At 33.3% G+C, this 19,133-nt stretch overlaps 1 protein-coding gene and 1 long non-coding RNA gene across 6 annotated transcripts in view; one reads left to right on the top strand and one right to left on the bottom strand.

Annotated features, from left to right (window-relative positions):
* Robo1 (roundabout guidance receptor 1) overlaps window positions 1-19,133 on the bottom strand; it is a 1,075,667-nt gene that overhangs the window by 482,433 nt on the left and 574,101 nt on the right. For 4 of the 5 annotated variants that reach the window (XM_074072928.1, XM_074072923.1, XM_074072927.1 and 1 more), the window contains exon 3: window positions 7,517-7,600. The exons of the other annotated variant lie outside the window; for it this stretch is intronic. In XM_074072928.1, coding sequence (XP_073929029.1) covers window positions 7,517-7,600 — 84 coding nt within the window. The remainder of the gene's footprint in view (window positions 1-7,516; window positions 7,601-19,133) is intronic. 5 annotated transcript variants of the gene reach the window in all.
* Window positions 1-19,133, top strand: part of LOC141423222 (uncharacterized) — an 81,339-nt gene that overhangs the window by 22,506 nt on the left and 39,700 nt on the right. The window lies entirely within an intron of this gene.

The raw sequence follows: 19,133 nt of genomic DNA on the forward strand, positions 1-19,133 counted from the left end.
ATAAAACTTTTAATCTGAACTAATTGTGTACAGGAAAATTGTCTCCAGGATATTGCATATTTAAAAAGTGCCGGCATACTTTATGTTTCTGAAGATGTTTACTTGTCTTCTCATCTCAAAACTTGTAGCTTTTGGATATATTAAAGATCAAATAAAATCAATTTTGGATAAGTAATTAATACAGTTTTACTATCAAAATCAAAGTTTTACTATTTTATTTAAGCTTAGACACTGTACTTTTTCCTTCTCCCTCCATAGAAACTTGACATGTTTAGCTGCCAATTTGTTCACAATGAGAATATTATCAACTATTAATTTATAAACAAATAAATATAAATACATATTTCTTAACTTGATTAAGGCTGCTTTGGAATGATTTTAATTTCCAAAACACTCATGAAAAACTCTAGAATCAAGATTAATGTTAATGAGTGTGAACACAACACACGATTTATTTGAAAAATTTAAAACAAATATTATATAAACTGCTTTAGACTGCTCCTCATAGACTATTATTTACACCAGTGTTTAACTTACTTTTGTGTGTGACACTGGAGATTGAACTCAGGGCCACACACTTGGCTAATCACAGGCTCTATATTTGAGTCACACCCACAGTATTTTTGCATTGCAGTTTATTTTTCAGTAATTTCCTGCTTTTGCAAAAGGCTAGCCTCAGACCATGATCCTCCTACCTCTGCCTCCTGAGTAACTGGGATTTACAGGCATGAACACCATGCCTATTCCGAGTTTAATTTACTTTTAAATGCTCAAACCCACTGGAAGCTTCCATGTCTTGTACTACCTAAGCTTCAGGAAAGCTTATGTATGTTATGCTATGTACGTTCACTAGCTATTGTCAATTAATAATAGAATCATTTTTCTTTTTCTCCTGATTGAAAAGGAAAGATTTTTTGAAGTGTCAATATGAATTTTACCTATGATATTATTCTCTGCCTCATTTTCTTGCTTTCATATTTTCAGAGAATTGGCAAAAATTACTTGATAACTGAGGTCACTCAAAACTAATCACAAATTTGACAGTTTTATAATTATGAAAAAAATGTGCATTGCTTTCTCTTAACTATTGACCAATTGTTTATGATGATATGAGTTATGATTTTATTCCTATAATTAGACTACAGAAAATAAGGATGGTATAATTTTTCATCACTTTAAGAAATGTTTATTAATTTTCTATTACACATAAATTAATGATCCATAGGCTAATAATGGGACCACAAGATTTGATTTACCAAACAGGAACAATTCGTGGTGTTTGTCTTTACAAACATTATGTATGTTCTCATATACCTAGTATAATGTTCTACTCAGATGTCTTACTCAATATGTGGAAAATTATTTTAATAAATGAATAAATGGTCTCCTACATATTTCATAGTCAGTGATAACTTGTAAATTACTATGCTGCTTTCCAGAGGCCAAAATAACATACTTAAAGAATATGTAGCCACTAAACTGTATTGTTAGTTTAATTTATTCTATAGTTTCTTTTCCCATATTTAAAAAATTTTCCACTAATTTTGTGAGACATTTTAATTTTAAGAAGACAATATTAAAAATTAGATATGGGACTTGGGGATATTGTTCAGTGGTAGAGTGGTTACCTAGCATGTGTGAGGCTCCGTGCTCCATCTGGGAGAATTGGTTCAAGTTAAGTTTTTCCCTACTAAATATCCTGATTAAATTATGATAACTTTAAAGGTCTTAGTTTCTCACTATAAAGTCATGAATTTTGAGTAGATTTCTAGTATTCTGTCAACATATTTGAAGTTGCAGAGACGTAGCAGACATAGGAGTTGAGTCAGAAAAGTTAATTTGAAATTTGTTCTTATGGGAAACTCATTATCAACTCTGGACATCACAATACAAAAAAGAGCTCTCAGAAGTTTTACATACGATAAAAAAATATAAATTTTTTCTCAAAGTATTGGTGGATGATAAACATAAAATATATTTCCCCAGAACTTGAAAATGACAAAGAATTAGAAATGAGATTAAAAAAAAGAGAGAGACAAGAGACTTAGTGGATCAGTTTAACAGGCACAATGTCTGACTAATAGCAATTCCAAAGGGGAGAAGAGAATATAGAGCTGACATACATCATCAAAAGAAGTAATTTAAGAAAATTTCTTAAATTGAAGTAGATGGAGTTCCATTTTGAAAGGGTCCATCTGGCACAAAGTGTAATTAAAAAAAGGAAGGAAGGATGGAAAAATGGAAGATGGTAACCATCACAAAGTATACCCTACTAAAACTGTTATTGACATTTTCAAAATATTACTATGATGTAACTTCTAAAGCATAGGATTCTGTTAATTGGAGGATAGATCAAGGAAGAAGAATTGATATCTAGAAAATAGCAGAGCTAAAGAATGATATATCAAAGTTTCCAGGTCTAAAGAGACCCAGTCAGTTTGGAAAAGAAACAGGAAGGATTTTATTAGCCTAGCAAGCTCAGGCTCTGAGTTCAAACATCAATACTGTCAAAAAAATAAAAACAAAAAGTATTTGTGAGTGCATATTATTTAAAAATATCAGAAGAATCATGGTTTCAAGGATTGGGAGGTGGGGTACAGATATGCTTGTTTTGCCTTAAAACTTTGTTATATTTGAGCTTTTAAAAAGGCATGCACTAATTATTGTACAAATTAAGAATTTAGGATTATAATTAGCAGAGACCTAAAGTATTAGTCACTTGGTCTATGCTGTTGTGAAGAAAGAACATGGCAAGTCTGCACAAATGAGGGTCAAAACACATAATTAAAATTCAAGATTCTGTGAGGTTGGAAACAAATAATTAATTTTGGACTATTTTTCTCCTCGAATGTTGAAGCAGACATCAGACATTGTTGCTATTAATAACAGTATCTTTCTAAGAGGTAGGATTGTAAGGATTAAATGACTCCTGCATATAAAATGCTTTTTAAAAACTTCCTTGCATATATGAAACATTAAAAAATGCTAGTTACATTTGTTGCCCTTAATGCAGAGAAACTAAAGCAGATACCTTAAAGCAACTGAGGCCAATAGGAAAAGGGGAACAGGTACTAGAGAAAAGGTTAGATCAAAAAGAATTAACCTAGAAGGTAACACCCACGCACAGGAAATCAATGTGAGTCAATGCCCTGTATAGCTATCTTTATCTCAACCAGCAAAACCCTTGTTCCTTCCTATTATTGCTTATACTCTCTCTACAACAAAATTAGAAATAAGGGCAAAATAGTTTCTGCTGGGTATTGGGGGGGAGAGGGAGGGGGCGGAGTGGGTGGTAAGGGAGGGGGTGTGGGCAGGGGGGAGAAATGACCCAAGCCTTGTATGCACATATGAATAATAAAAGAAAAATGAAAAAAAAATGCTAGTTATTGGTACCAATATGTACACTTAAAAAACTCACATGCCAAAATGGAGTTTTACTTGATTCTACTAGTGAAGTTAAAAAATTAGGAATGCAATTAAAAATTCAATGTCATCATCACCTGATAGTTCCCTATTGAGACCCAAAACAGTTTTAAGATTGCCATTTGTGTTCATATGGGCAAACAGGCTAATTTGTCAAGAATATTTTTTCCCTTATAAGACATCATGTATTGTTTTCTTCTGAATAGAATTGTAAGCAAACAATATGGAGGTAGTGTTGGGAGTAGAAGTCTGCAATATCCCCATTTGAAATTTATCTGGAATTTCTGACATTTCTTGGCTAGGTTTTACTTGGATCAAAACAGACATAATCAGATGATTTTTCAGTGTTACAATTTTTAAATTTGCATTTAGTGTTCTTTCAGTGTGCTACTACAAAAGCAACAGGAAGTCCTTAAAACAAACCTCCTTGTGTAGGTGGAGACATTATCTTCTATTATTATGTTGAAATGGGGACAAAGGACCGACTTCATACATCATTTTAGACATTACACATCAGTTCACAGAAATTTTGTTGGTGTGTAGAAAAGTGGATAAAATTGGATTTGTTTTTTGCTAATTACTCCTTCTAAAAAATTTCAGAATATTACTAGAATATCATTAGCTTCCACTTACTGCCTGAATACTTACTTACTGATAAACTTTGAAATTTTTTTTGTGACTCACTAAAGCTTTCACATAGATCATGTAAATCTCACATGGATTATGTGAGTATTATAGAAATTCAAATATTCTTAGACATATTACTGATATTTCATATTTTAAAAACAACATATATACATGTAGTAGCCGATAAACAACATGCTCTTTTTAAAATGAAGTCTTTTAAGAAATCATTGATTATTGCATATTCAACTTCTTTGGGCTACGTACCTGATCCAATCAAGTGCTGGTTTGAAACCCCATCTAACTTGTTCTTGTGACAAAGGCTATATTCTGTGAACTGTTAAATAACCTCCAATATTTATGCCATGCTTGGTTAAACAGGAAATGGGCCATTTCACTATAAATAATGCACAAATTCACTTTAATAATACACCACAGTGCCACCTTAGAAATTGCTTTGCATTTATTGATTAGTAAGAGTGAAACTGAAATATTTTCAAACCTTATATGGCCTTTATAGTACTCTATCTAGAGATAGTAAGGAGAAAGGGAATCAATATATATTTGTTTCCTGAACTCAATATTACCGTCTTTTCCTGAGTCTCTTCACTAAATCACTTAAATAGTTTAGACAAGAATGGTATATGATAGAAATAGCAAACTATTATAAGAGATTATCATTTGTTGACTAGATCACTAATGAAAACATAAATTCATGTGTGTGACATGAAACCCATGGGTTCTATGATGGGTCAATTTGGTAGTGATGGTCCCAAATAATCTGAGTACCAGAGCAGGTGGTGTTGTGACAAATTAGCTTGCGGTGGAAATTATGCTCTTTTTAATGTTAAAAAATGGAGAATAGTGAAGTATGAATGTGAATTTTAGTCAATAGTGACTTATGAGATTGTTTCATGTACCTAAAAACTGTACATAACTTTTTAGTCATTTTGAAATATTGTGCAAAAAATACAGAGTCTGCACACAATACCTCATATACTTGCTTATTAGCAAGAATTTTGTCTTGTAACTAACTCATTCCAATGAGTTATTTGACAATTGCTTGCTCTATATCCTATGTTACTTAATATGTACACTTTATTTCTTGAAATGTTCTTGCTGAGTTACTAAACTCCAAAGTTACTAAGATACAAAAAATCTACATTAAGCATGTACAACTGTTCCTGAACAGATAGGCCATCTCACTTTCCTCTAAACTAAATTTTCTGTAATATAAAGATTCTGTCAGCTCAATTATCAGAAGTCCTAGTAAGGGATTTCACACACACATACACACACACACACACACACACACACACACACTCATACACACTCATGTGTACACAAAAGAAAAGGATTTCTGTAGGTAATTTCAAGCAATACTTTGAATGTAACTTCAACTTTCAAGTCAACTGAGATCTTTCTATGACTATTAAGCAGCTAAAACATTCTTTGTACTTAATTTTTTTATCAATACCAGTGGAGGTTTTATTTTAATAACAATATAGTCAATAAGACACAAGGTAACATGTTTAATTCATAGAGTAGAAGAAGTTCCTGAATAATCAAGAATTTACTGAAGCAAAATAAAAAGAATAAACTGTCTTTAATACTAGAGTATCAAAAAGTTATAATCTCAGGAACAGATTACTCAGAAGATGGTCTTTCAGTCATTCCACAATGAATTACATTGTTTTAATTATTTCCATTATATGTTTATTACCTTCCATTAATTCATCTAATGTATACTTAATACCAGAAATCTGACTACTTATTAACCCATGGGGGAAAATAAATGGAAATAAAAATTTTTAATGCAACATTTATTCTTGAATTTGTTATTACTTGAGTCCTTTTAATTCAATGCTTCAACATAATTTATGTAGTGGTTATATATACTTTTCAGTAAATCCATAAAAGACAAAGAGCAAACCCTATTCATGTGTCCAAACAATGCATTTTCTTTAGATTGGGTGAGTACAGGAATAGAACTAAAATGAATTGGTAAAGGTGGGTACCCTTGAGAAATACCCTACCTTGGAGTCCTCCTTTATAAATATGGACTTCTTTGGTATGTACAATATTAAGGATGATAATTATAACTCCTTTCTAGAAAAGTTGCTGGCAAAGCATTATCAAAACTTGCTCACCATCTCACCCTAATAAGCTCTGATTTGTCGGTCTTTTAATTTCTATTACCTTGAAAGATAGATGAAAAATGACAATGGGATATATTTAAGAATAAAGAAATATAAGTATTAAAGTTGTTTATAAAGATGTTATTAATTTTAGTAACTATCCCAAGCATTTAAAACTGAAGATTGGGATAAAATTGGAGACAAGTATTTCTATGAAGATAGTAAGAATGCTTCTAGAGCAATATATCAGTTCACAATTTTACACCAAAGTGAAATGTATTTACTGGATCACTTACTTTTCAACACAGGCATCTGAACGATTGTAATGACCTAGGAAAATTCTCCATTATTTCTAATCTTAACTATCCCACCTCTCACACACACAGTCTACCCACAGCCCACAACATGGCAAAATCTATGGAGAACCTTTTTAACAAGGGCTAATGAAAAGGACATAATAAATAGATGCTATTATACAAGGTCCCTACTATATCATTTTCAGATTCAGTGGGTTTTAAGTGATGTCTTTTAGTCTTTATCCTTTTCTAAATTTCAAATTGTCTCAACATTAGAGACTTATGCAATAATTGTTATATAAAAGTTATAATTGACATATAAATGCAATAATTGTTATATAAATGTTATAATTGACTTATGCAATTATATTTAGAACTATACTCAGAAATCTGAGGAAATATTGACATAGCTTTAGGCTGATCATCTTAGACAGTCATATATAAGTTATTTCCAGCCCATGCATTTAATTTCCTACATTTATGCTGAGGAAACATGCGTTTACTTCAGAAGTGATTGCCGGATAGGATAATAATAAGTCATGCAAACAAAATTCCAAGATATAAGTTGGTAATTAAGAAATGAATCACTCTTATTAAGAGTTTGCTTTCTGTTGCTTATTAGACTACAAGTATAACAAAGAAAAGGGAGAACAGATAATATTGTTGAAACCAAATTACGTGCAGGTAATCTTATTTCTTTCTGAGGGCAATTTAGTCAAATATTAAAATCTCTGAAAATTTATCCTTCTAAATGTGTAATATCAAAGTTTCAGATTGATCAGCTTCCTTTTATATTAAACATAGACAAACAACAAGCAGCAGCACAGTTCTCATTGTAAATTTCTGTTCCTGAAAGTTTTTACCTTTGCAATATTACCTCCTAGCTACAGAATGAGTCTGGAAAATGAGGAGAAGAAGTTATTGTAGGTTTGCTGCAAGCAAGGATGAGTAGAAAATTTTACACAGGTGGCTGATGAGTGATGGAGGTGGAGGCATTTCAGGAGGAAGTTAATATTTGGGAAAGAAAGACTCTACCTGTGTAGCCCAGCGAATTGTCATCATTATCAGAGGTAGGGATTGGCGTCCCGTGGTCCGTCCCCCTCTCTAGGTCTTCAGGGTCTGTCGGAAACAACACCAAAGCTGCTGATGGGGTCACAGTAGTAACAGTAGTTGCCATTTCGATCACAGCATGTCCAGACACAAGTAAATCCACATGTGACAGAAAAACACACAGGGACAACACACAACACACTCCATCCTCTCCCCTCCTGTGGCACACTAAGCCCTGTGAAGGTCTCAGCATCATGGTTTACAGTTTCTCCTTCGTCCCCTTAATTTCCCTAATTCTCTACTCTGCCTGCACCTTTGCTGCACTTCACAGCTGGCTGAGGACTCTGACTGCCCTTCGTGAGGCCGCCAGCAGGACTGAGGGAGCATATGGAGAAGGGAGAGGGCAGGGTGGCTGAATGCTAGCATTGCTAATTTTCTACCGTATTGTTAATCAAAGCTATTGACTGTGATCACTCCCCATCATTGCTTCATCTCCTGGCAATTACAGACACAAGGGACTGTACCTTGCGTCAGAGGGGAGGGAGTAGGGAAGAATAGGGTGTTGTCAAAGAAGGAGGATGATAAAAATGTTCCTTTTTCTTTTTTCTGAGAAACTGGGAAGAAATTGGTAAAACACCACATTTTTTAGAAGGCAAAAATTTCTCTTCTTAACAACTCAGAAAAATTTACCAAAATGAATGCATAACCATAACATCATCTAACTCAGGATCTTTTGCTTTGAATATTGAAAAGCATTCCAACTTGCTGGAGAGTCTGCATTACAATCTTCCATAGAAGTGTTTTCATTCATGTATTCTTATTTTTCTTAAATAAAAATGCTTTTTTAATGCTTTTCAAGTTGCACATTCATTTTCTTATGTAGAATTTCAAAGTTGAGGCTGAGCATAGCATTTAGGTTCTAGTTAGTACCCAGGGACTGAGGGCAGTGGATGCATGTGTACAGGAGCCCAGGACACCACTGCCACATGTCCTATCTACGTGTGTTAGATAAATGTGAAGAGTGTCTAACGCTTCCCTGCTGATAAGCAGACACAGAAACAACAAAAACCAAGCATGTACCTCCTAAATCAAATAACATTAAGTCACAGCTCACTCAAGTTGTGGTGTTCTGCTGGGTTTCTTTTGTCACCTTAAACAGCATCTACAGAGGATTTCTCAGTCTGAGCAGTGAGGAAGCACAGCTGTTTACTCAGGAAAGAAAAGTGTGTATCACTTATGAATGAGGCAGCAAGTATATGCAGGTATTGTTGCCCTAGAACATCACAGGCATCATTAATTTTGTGTCTCTGCTTGTTTTTAGCTGGGCCAACATGTTTTGTCTTAGACACAGCTATCTAGGAATGATTTAGGATTTTTTAAAGCAGGATTAATAAGTTTAACATTGTGGTTTTTGCATGTGGCTTATTTATCCACTGTCATCTGTCTGCTTCCCTCCTCCCTACCACGTGTCATTTTGTATAATAAATCTGATGCCACAAAAATAGAGATAAAAAAATAAATAAAGCAGCTCTGAGTAGAGTTGGGAAAAAATGTTTCTTCTTGCCTCTCTAGTGACAGTTTTGCCACATTTATCTTTATACTTGACTTCGGCAACAGTAAAGCAGTGAAAAAGTGTCCATTTTCTCCTCATTCAGTTTGTTAACTTATTGTAAAAGTTGTGTAAGTCAGAGTTTTAAGTTCCATCCATTATCGAATGGGAGGCAGGCTTTTTTGTTCAACTTGAGGCAGTGTTAGTTACCAGAGTGTTTGAACACAAACTAAATAAACTTGCTTATGAAGCTAATAAAATAAGAGATTGACAGAGAGCCATAAACAGAATTTGCTTGTTCAAAATTATTTTAAGGGCTTTAAGGAAGGGAGTAACCCCCTACTTTCTCACAATCTTATTTTTAAAAATGCAATAAAGTTTTAGAGTCATTTTAATTTTATGGATTATTTTTAGTAACAAATGCAGATTTTAATTTATGAGGTTTATTTAATATGTGAACTCATTTCTAATCACTCTGATAAAAATATAAAAATTCATTCACATTCACAACATGAACTAAATTGGATTATTTATACAATATTATAAGACCCTGGGATAAGATTTGTGACCTTCTGTTATTGAACCCTTCTGAGAATGAGAACATTATTGTAAAAGCAATAGAGATAAGGAAAGTGAGTTTACCATCATTTGAAATGAGATGCCTAAGAATATTTAAAGCAGATTTTTTCGCCTAGCTTTTTAACTTATCTGGTTTATAAATTTGCTTCCTTGTTTCTCCCCACCCTGCTTCTGGCCCCTTGTTAGGTTTAGAAAAGAACAGACTTTTCATTAATCAATGAACTTTACCATATCTATAAGGCACCTTCTGTCTACCTAGTGCTGTCTTTAATTAATTATATGCTGGACCTAAAGGAAACAAAAGATGCCATTTTTACTAACTTCACTAATTACTGATTTTTTTATTTCTTCTTTTTCCTGACAAAATATAACAATAACATGAAATAGCCACTTGACTGATTGCACATGAGCTGGAGGACAAATTCAGAGTTCAAAAGATATTTACTTAAACTTTGGTTAAATAGTATTGATTTTGTGAGCCATGGACTAGAAAACGATAGGAGTTTTTTTTTCTGTTGTTTATGTTGTTTTTTTAACCATGTTTGAAGTAGATCTTTTTCTACACCAACTGCAAATTTAGGGCCATGTGAGCCCGGATTGATGTAGATGCAGCCGCAATGGATAAAGCTATCATCCCGTCTAGAAATTCACTGGCCATGGAGGCACTGGGTTCCACGAGTCTGTTTCTGGTTACTTTATTTCTTACTTATCCACCTACCTACCTTACACTGACCTAAGATAATAAATAAATTGATGAAAGATAGTAACCAACAATGCAAATTTTACTTAAGTGATAGACTCTAAATCTGTACCAACAAATACAAATACAAATACAAATTTTTGTATTTTCTGTACCAGTTTTATATGCCAGAGAAAAATCAAACTGCTATAAATGAACTCAAATATTATTATATTCTCTATTTCCTCAATACCCATAAAGACCACCTAAACCATCTTTTAAAAAAGCATTGAATCATAAAAGTCATAAATGTTCAAGGCTGGAAGTCAGATGGATTGTTCCAGTAATATTCTATGGATGTATAACCTTCTGTGAAGTTAGTGCCAATCAGCCTTCACCATTTTTCAAAACAACCAATTCAAAATTTACAATGAAGTCCTGTTTCACTTTTACATTTGGTTGATAAAAATCTGTTTTCTAGACTTTCTACCAATGGACTCTAATTTTAGTCTGTGGATACAAATGCCTCTTCTAATGACAGCTGATTTTTTTTTTCTTTTATTATTCATAGGTGCATACAAGGCTTGGGTCATTTCTCCCTCCTGCCCCCACCCCCTCCTTTGCCACTCATTCAACCCCCTCCCTCTCCCCCCAACCCCCTCAATACTCAGCAGAAACTATTTTGCCCTTATTTCTAATTTTGTTGTAGAGAGAGTATAAGCTGTAATAGGAAGGAACAAGGGTTTTTGCTGGTTGAGATAAGGATAGCTATACAGGACATTGACTCACATTGATTTCCTGTGCGTGTGTGTTACCTTCTATGTTAATTCTTTTTGATCTACCCTTTTCTCTGGTTCCTGGTCCCCTTTTCCTATTGGCCTCAGTTGCTTTTAAGGTATCTGCTTTAGTTTCTCTGTGTTAAGGGCAACAAATGCTAGCTAATTTTTTAGGTGTCTTACCTATCCTCACCCCTCCCTTGTGTGCTCTCGCTTTTATCATGTGCTCAAAGTCCAATCCCATTGTTGTGTTTGCCCTTGATCTAATGTCCACATATGAGGGAGAACATAAGGTTTTTTGGTCTTTTGGGCCAGGCTAACCTCACTCAGACTGATGTTCTCCAATTCCATCCATTTACCAGCGAATGATAACATTTCGTTCTTCTTCATGGCTGCATAAAATTCCATTGTGTATAGATACCACATATTCTTAATCCATTCGTCAGTGGTGGGGCATCTTGGCTGTTTCCATAACTTGGCTATTGTGAATAGTGCCTCAATAAACATGGGTGTGCAGGTGCCTCTGGAGTAACCTGTGACAGCTGATTTCTAACAAAATTCTTTAAATGCTTGGTTTTCATAGCATTCCAGATTACATCCTTTTCCACATGTTCCCTAGAGCTATCTTCATCTAGGCTGATGGCTTCAAGTTATTTTTATAAGATGATGCAATGTCCACATTGCTCAATTGTTTTCTCACCATCATCCCAGTCTTATCTCCACTGAACTCCAAAAAGCTTTACACACCTTCCTCACCAAATGCTTAGCTCGTAAGCTGCTTCTTCAATCTATTCCTTTCTCACTTTTCCTATTTGTGTCACATATTTTACACAAATGTGCCAAATATATTTAATATCTTATAAATTAGAAAATGATGGTATCTTGGGAAAAATTGAATTCTAGACTATAAACTTATTATTTGTAAAGACTTAACTACATGTCTTTATTTTAGGGAGATTGTATACTATAAGTTTACATATATATATATACACATACATGTATGTATAATACATGCATCCTTGTAATATCATTTATGTAATATAGGATATATAATATAAAAGAATTGACTATCATCTTCTAAGTCTTTCACAGATTTAACAAAAGTGAAAATTATAAATAGTAATAGAGACCTGTACCTTTTTAAACAGTGGAAATTGTGTCTTCAAGTAAACTTTACCTTTAAATACAATTCATTCAATATTTGGATTTTAAAGTTAATTCATTTTTTAAATTGACAGAAATACTGCATATATTTCTCATGTACAACATGATTTGAGAATTGGTCATTACAGCTAATTAACATATTCATTGCCTCACACATCCAGGATTTTTTGTGGTATGTTCAGATAAAAATATTCTCTCAATAGTTATCAAGAATATACAGGTTGTTCTCAATTCTGGTCACCATTTTGTTTAATAGATCTTAGTCCTCTTTTTTACGGAAATTCTGTATCCTTTGACCTGCAACCCCTCAACCTAAATCTACTAGGTGAAAAAGGAATCAGTAATTGTGTATTTCACAGTGCTAAAGCATCACTCAGAAATTATTTGCTATCTGTAGGGAGAACAATATGCTTTTTCCCCCACTTTTTTTATTGTCCATTTATTCACATGTGCAAACATTGTTTGTGCCATTTCTCCCCCTTACCCCCGGCCCCCACCCTTCCCCCAACAATATACTTTTAAAATGGATGTGTCAGGCAGTCACAACTGTAAATGATTTATCAAAAGTACTACTGCCAAAAGTGGATGATTAAGATTGAGACAATCATGTGATATAGTGAATAGTATCATCTGTGAAGCCTTTCTGTAAACAATGTTTGAAAGACTCAACTTACACTTTGCCAAAAAAAGTCCTAAGTTTTAGAATATACATGTGTAATAACTCAGAGGTGGGGCTTTATGATATATCTAACCTGCTTCAAATGGTTGAAAAAAGTAGCTTGAGAGAAGCATTACATTAACAATTATGCCATATAGTATGAAACCACTTAGAAAGTTTAAAGGATGGCTGATGAAGACTGAATGGTCCAAACCATTCCCCACAATGCACAGAAGAAATTCATGCAAAAATGTTTCTTTTCTACTGGTAGCATGATCACGACAGCTAACAATACCATTTTCACGAGTAGAGATGCTGTTGTGTATAATTCAACTTATATTTCTCTAAATTGCTCATCAAACCATGGTGATCAGTACCATATTGTGGAAATGTAGAGGCCTAATAGAAAAGCCTGCTATTTAAATTTGGATCTTTAATTATTTATTTTTACTTTTTCAAAAAAAATTTGTCACTTGACTTTGCAATTCACAGCTGAAAATTTTAGAGTCTTCAGACTTTTCTTTCTGTTGTCACATTCCTTTCTTTTACATTCAATTAATGTACATATACACTAAACATAAAAATCTTCTTTTTATCCTACTCTACAGTGTCAAATTTCTTTATAGACTTGCATTATCACTGTGTAGAGCTTTGACATTAACTGACATTTTGAAGATGACCATTAATAAAAGATTAGGGAAAAGCAAATGAATATAAACTACTATCAATATGAGAATTGTGTTCTACAAATTGGATCAATTCTCATTGATTCTTTCCTACTAATCAAGAGGAATGTAGGGAATAGATCCTTTAAATGGAATACTGAGAACATTTAATTAGAAACCTAGGCAATGAATTATAAAATTAAGTAGAAAAACTATGTGAAGATTTAAATCCGTATCAGAATCCTACAAAATCGAATTAAACTTAGACTCAAACTTTTGCTTTAGTTGTGTATAGTTAAAATAATTGTTCAATAGACATTATTATTTACTCCACTCCTTTGAAGTGGGAACAAAGGAAGATATATGAATTAAGTTATAGAGATGGAGAGGAAAAATATCATCAGAAGTTGCTTTTAGGTAGTATTTGCTTAAAACATTCAGATAATTCAGCAAATTTAAAAAATTTTGCAATGAAACTGATACTTTTGTAGAAATCTACATGCTCTAGATCATTAAATATAATACATATATCATTAAAATTGTGCCATTAAGTGTTGAATAAACTATTTTTTTCAGTACAACATATGGTAGCAGAAAACAAAGTATTAAAATCACCTCCAATTTCACTGTTATAAGGAAAATCAAGATTACTTCCTTTTGTTTCTTTGGAAGACAGAAGGTTAGGAAAACAATGATTACCATGAGTCATGTGGGTAATTGTAGAAAATGTGTTTAGATAATATGAACCAAATGTTAAAATTGAGGTAAAATATGCATTCAAACAAACCTTCAACAACTGGATAGTTATTCCAAAGTTTGAAAATTTTATCTTCTAGCATTGTTGAGAAGAGAAAAACTCAGAAAGTTTTGCTATTTGGCTAATAATCTTGATGACAGAGTAGGAAATTTTAACCAGTGACTTTTGAGATGATGGTAATATATTCTATAAAAAATAGAGTACATACAATACAATTATCTCAAAATTCATGTTACTGCTTTTGCTCATTTCATAGTTTAGCTGATTAGATTTAAATGATGTGACATGAAGAAAAAGAAGTAAAAATTGTCCTGACTGAAGAAGTATCAAATAGTATTTAGACAAATTTATTAGATAGATATCTATCTATATATGTTCTAACATCATTGTAACAACTATCACCATTATTCTCATGCATGATCTATTTTTGAGATATTGAAAATAAAGCTCAAAGGGTTCTTTGGCCTCCATCATGAAACTAGTAAACAGTGGATTTGAAATTTGAATCCAAATGATTTCTGACTCCAACGCATTCCCTTTCTGCCTAGTCCCATTGCCTTTCTACTCATCAATCGGATTCTAGGAACTAGAAGGAAATTCAATAGCAGATAAACCATAGGACTTCAGGTTAGTGATTCTTTTCCAGCCACTGAAAATAAGATTAGAAAATTTCACAAATCTTTTTCTCAGGTCCATTAAGCATATCACCAGAATTTCTTCACTGTCTCTTTTTATAGATGAGATAAAATACTCCATGAGATAGCCAGTTGTGTTTAAGCAAGAAGTACACAGGGAAATATTGTTAAAGTAGGGGTTACAAAGCAGAAGGTGTTGCTATAATATTTTTAAGCATGCTGATTTGGGAATTGAACTATTCACTAAATAAAATCAAGATAAATTCAGAGTTTTTGATAGTTTTTTTTTAATTATTGTTTAACAATATGCACTTATGTCATGGCTGTGTTTTATGTACATATTTCCAGCCCTATTGCATTGCTTAAGGAAAACTAGGCTATTAAAATAATGTTGAAAAATAATTGGGTGAATCAATGGGATATAATTTTGCTGGAGTCAAGCACTTAAGACAGATGTAATTTTTCTCTGTGATTGGATATGAACTGTTTCCTTATTTGGAATATTGTTATTTAATTATCTAAAATTTTACAATCATTATAAATTGAATTTATGAAACAGCATTAAGGTATATTGCTATTTTTGATAGAATGTCATCTTTATCTCCTATCCCCCAACCCAAATAGATAGGATGTTGTTTGACTTAATTCTGGTAAGGGCTTTATTGGTGTTTTCCAACTTGCAAGTGAAAAGGACATGATCAACAAATTGTGTAAAAGAAAGTATAATAAATAGTGATAAAACTCAAAACTAAAAGAAATTGTTATGTGAATAAAGCCATGAAGGTATTTTAAGTATTTGCTTCTAAGTAAACTGTATTTTGGTTCCATAAGTTCCCTTTGGTTTGAGTAATTTCTATACAATTAATTAGGTTAATGCTGTGTAGAATATGCAAACACTCTCAACTACAGTTTCTTTAAAACTAATTTGAGGGTACATCAAGCTATACTAGGTTGATTAAATAGTAGATCTCTAACACATGTGTAAGCAAAAAGCATGAGTGACAAAGAGATCTAAGTACAACAATCCTTCCAGCATAAAATAGAGTAGTGAAATGTTAGGAAAGTAAATATACTAATGGATAAGGCTGTAAATCAAAATACAAATGCCACTGAAGCTTTTAACTCATTTAAATTCAACTTAATTTGACAAAACAAGATAGAGTACTTTCTATATGGAAATCATTCTATTGATGGAGATATACTTATAATTTTAAAACCATTTGTTTCCAGATATCTCTTCTAGTGGAAACACTGACAAAGTAGAGCTCTTAAAGTAATTGGGAAAATCATTCTTCAACATGACAACTTGTTTTTTTCTTAGATGCCTGAATGTTTGGTATATGGAAGTTTTCATGGAAATAATGAGTGATTGCTATCCTTTTGTATAATTAGAAACTAAGTCAATTGTCCAGCTGAATCCTGCATTTATTTGAAATCCTAAAATCAAATCCTCAATAAGGTCTGATGTGGCAGTTACCTTGGTGGGGTGGAATTTAATCTGCAGAGATTTGTTGCCTTGAACTTTATCTGTGGGAGTTAATTTCCAGTCCATTTTCCTAGTTTTTCTCGCTCTCCCCTTCTGTTGACTTTTTTGTGATTTTCTCCACCCACTTTGCCCTGGTATTCAAAGGCTTTTTCTTTTATTGTGCTTAGCATCTGCTGCCATTCCACTCCCTTCCAGTCAAAGCATAAGGTAACTTCAACGCAGGCTAATTAAATGGTGCTTGAAGTTAGTTAACAGGTGGTGTCCCGGCTGCCCTCTCAGTATGAAAAAATACATCTTGCTTTTTAAGGGACAAAAAGGACATAATAGTACTAGCTAAATTAATAGGATGCTCCTTTTATACCAGTAAAATGGTGATGGTGAATCAGGATTAATACAATCATTCCTCTTTTGTAGAGTTAGAAGTCTGGGTTTAAGGCATGCTGATAAAACTTAAGACTGAATAAAAACTGAGATATCCTTATCCTTTAGTTAGTCCTTTTATCTTACCAAATAGCATGCACGTTGTCATTTCTCCCCAGTGTGTTAATAAGCATGTGTCAGTCACTTGCTAGCTAGCTACCATGTGCAATGATACTCAGATAAGATCCAGAGATTTCTTAAATTCAGTCAAAATATCAAATCATTTACTCTTTGGAATTATTAATATTGTTCATGTAGGTAATCATAATAGTATAATGTTTAAGAGCTGCTAACTAACTGTTGCTTTGGGAAAGTTTATTTATTAATTAGCTCTGGTTTTTTCATCTGTGAAATACATAGTGGTAACAATTTCACAGGAGAGCTGTGGGGATTAAATAAGAAAATATTTGCAAAGATTTTATCGTAGTTCTGAATATTTAGTAAGAAATTAGTATATAATTATATTTCATATTATTATAGTTAATCCAAATCAGAAATCACATTTGAAAGATTCATATAGTAATTAAAAAACAAATACATTTCCATTTCCAATTTGAAGAACCAACTTCTAGTTTCTATAGGAGAAAAGTTGATAAAGGTGTAAAAAGAAAATCAGGCTTTGAAATTTAATTTTTGTCTAGCCACATTTGCTTCCTTGTGTCCTCAGAATTGCATACCTTTAGCACCATCATGGGAAACCCCACTGAGTCATTCAGGAAGTGTTTCAATATAGACATCATGGCATCCTTAATGTCTTAAACGGGGAAGTTTAGATTGCTTAATTATCAGATTGCTTTGTGCTCACAAAGATGAATCCACTGAATTTTATCTCTTAAGGAAAAAAAAATTTGATATTGAAGTTACAGATATTTCACTGTTAGGAGAAAATCCTTCCTTCCTCCCTGCCAGCCCTATGATGCTTTGCATCTACCCTCCTTTTGCTGTTCACTGCAGACACAGAGCAGGCTTGGTGCCTTGCTGGGAGTCTGGCAAGGTCAGAAGAATCTGCACCATTGACTCCACCTCATGTGATAACTTCCATTTCCTCCCCCTACCTTCTTCCAGGATCTGCAGTGATTAAAGGCATCTTTAAGGTGGCATTCATTCAACTGCTAAGGGGACAAATTTCCTCCACAGTTCCTTCATTGTCTGCCTTTTCTAACTACAATCATGGCTTTGCGTGCTTCTTTCTAATTGTGTTTTTGATTATTGGGGTCGTTATATGCTTTTGGCTTTCCCAAAGGTCATGGGGATTAGCAGTGTCCCATTGAGAATCAGAGAGAGGGAGAGGCTTACTCCCCATTCATCCATCTCCACGATTGCCCCTCAGTGTGAATCCACTGGAGAGGTGGTTACTTTCTTTTCTTTTCTAAGCTTTCATTTGTTATTTTTTTCTTGTATCCTCCACCACTTTTGGAAGGAAAACTGTTGTAGCAATGGTTATGGCATCAGTGTCTTCAGGGAAGCGAATTCACAGTTGACTATATCAGCTTTCACTTGCTTCTTCCTTAGCTCACAGCCATTTCTATTTTATAACATGAAACTGCATTTTCTTGGCCTTGCTAATTCAGTCTAATTAATCACAGACATATCTATTATATATATACGTAATTACACAGGTGCTATTAATTCTAATTATACACTGTCTACAACATGTATGCTACTTTTCATTTTGCTCTCTATTTTGTTTACTTTTTTTACTCTGCTCATTCTCAAGTTTAAATTTGTATTTTTAATGGGAAAATCTGCCAGCAGTTTTTGTCGTAGTTATTTGTAAAGTGAGATTTGTCTCACTTAGGAATGTTTTTCCACAAGAGATTCTTATTATAACTTAGTGAATTTTGTGAAACTAAAGACTATAAAAGCAGATATTCTTAAGGAATTTGGATATGTGTGCACATGAGGACAAAATAGGTTCTTGAAAAATAGTACCTCCCCCCAGTCAAAACACATTAAAGACATTATTCATTCAAGTAACAGTGGGTACAATTTAGAATGTAAAAATATTTTTCTGAGGGCTGGATGAGTGGCTCAAGTGGTAGAGCACTTGCCCAGCAAGTGTGAGGCCCTGAGTTCAACTCTCAAGGGCTACAAAAAAATTATATATACATATATACACATACATACACATGTGCACACACACACACACACACACACACACACAATTCTGAGCAGCAGTGCTCTTGGCTGATGAAGTCCATTCATTACTGATAGGCAATAGTTTAAAAAGTAAT

This window comes from Castor canadensis, chromosome 5, assembly GCF_047511655.1.
Source record: "Castor canadensis chromosome 5, mCasCan1.hap1v2, whole genome shotgun sequence".
NCBI lineage: Eukaryota > Metazoa > Chordata > Mammalia > Rodentia > Castoridae > Castor > Castor canadensis.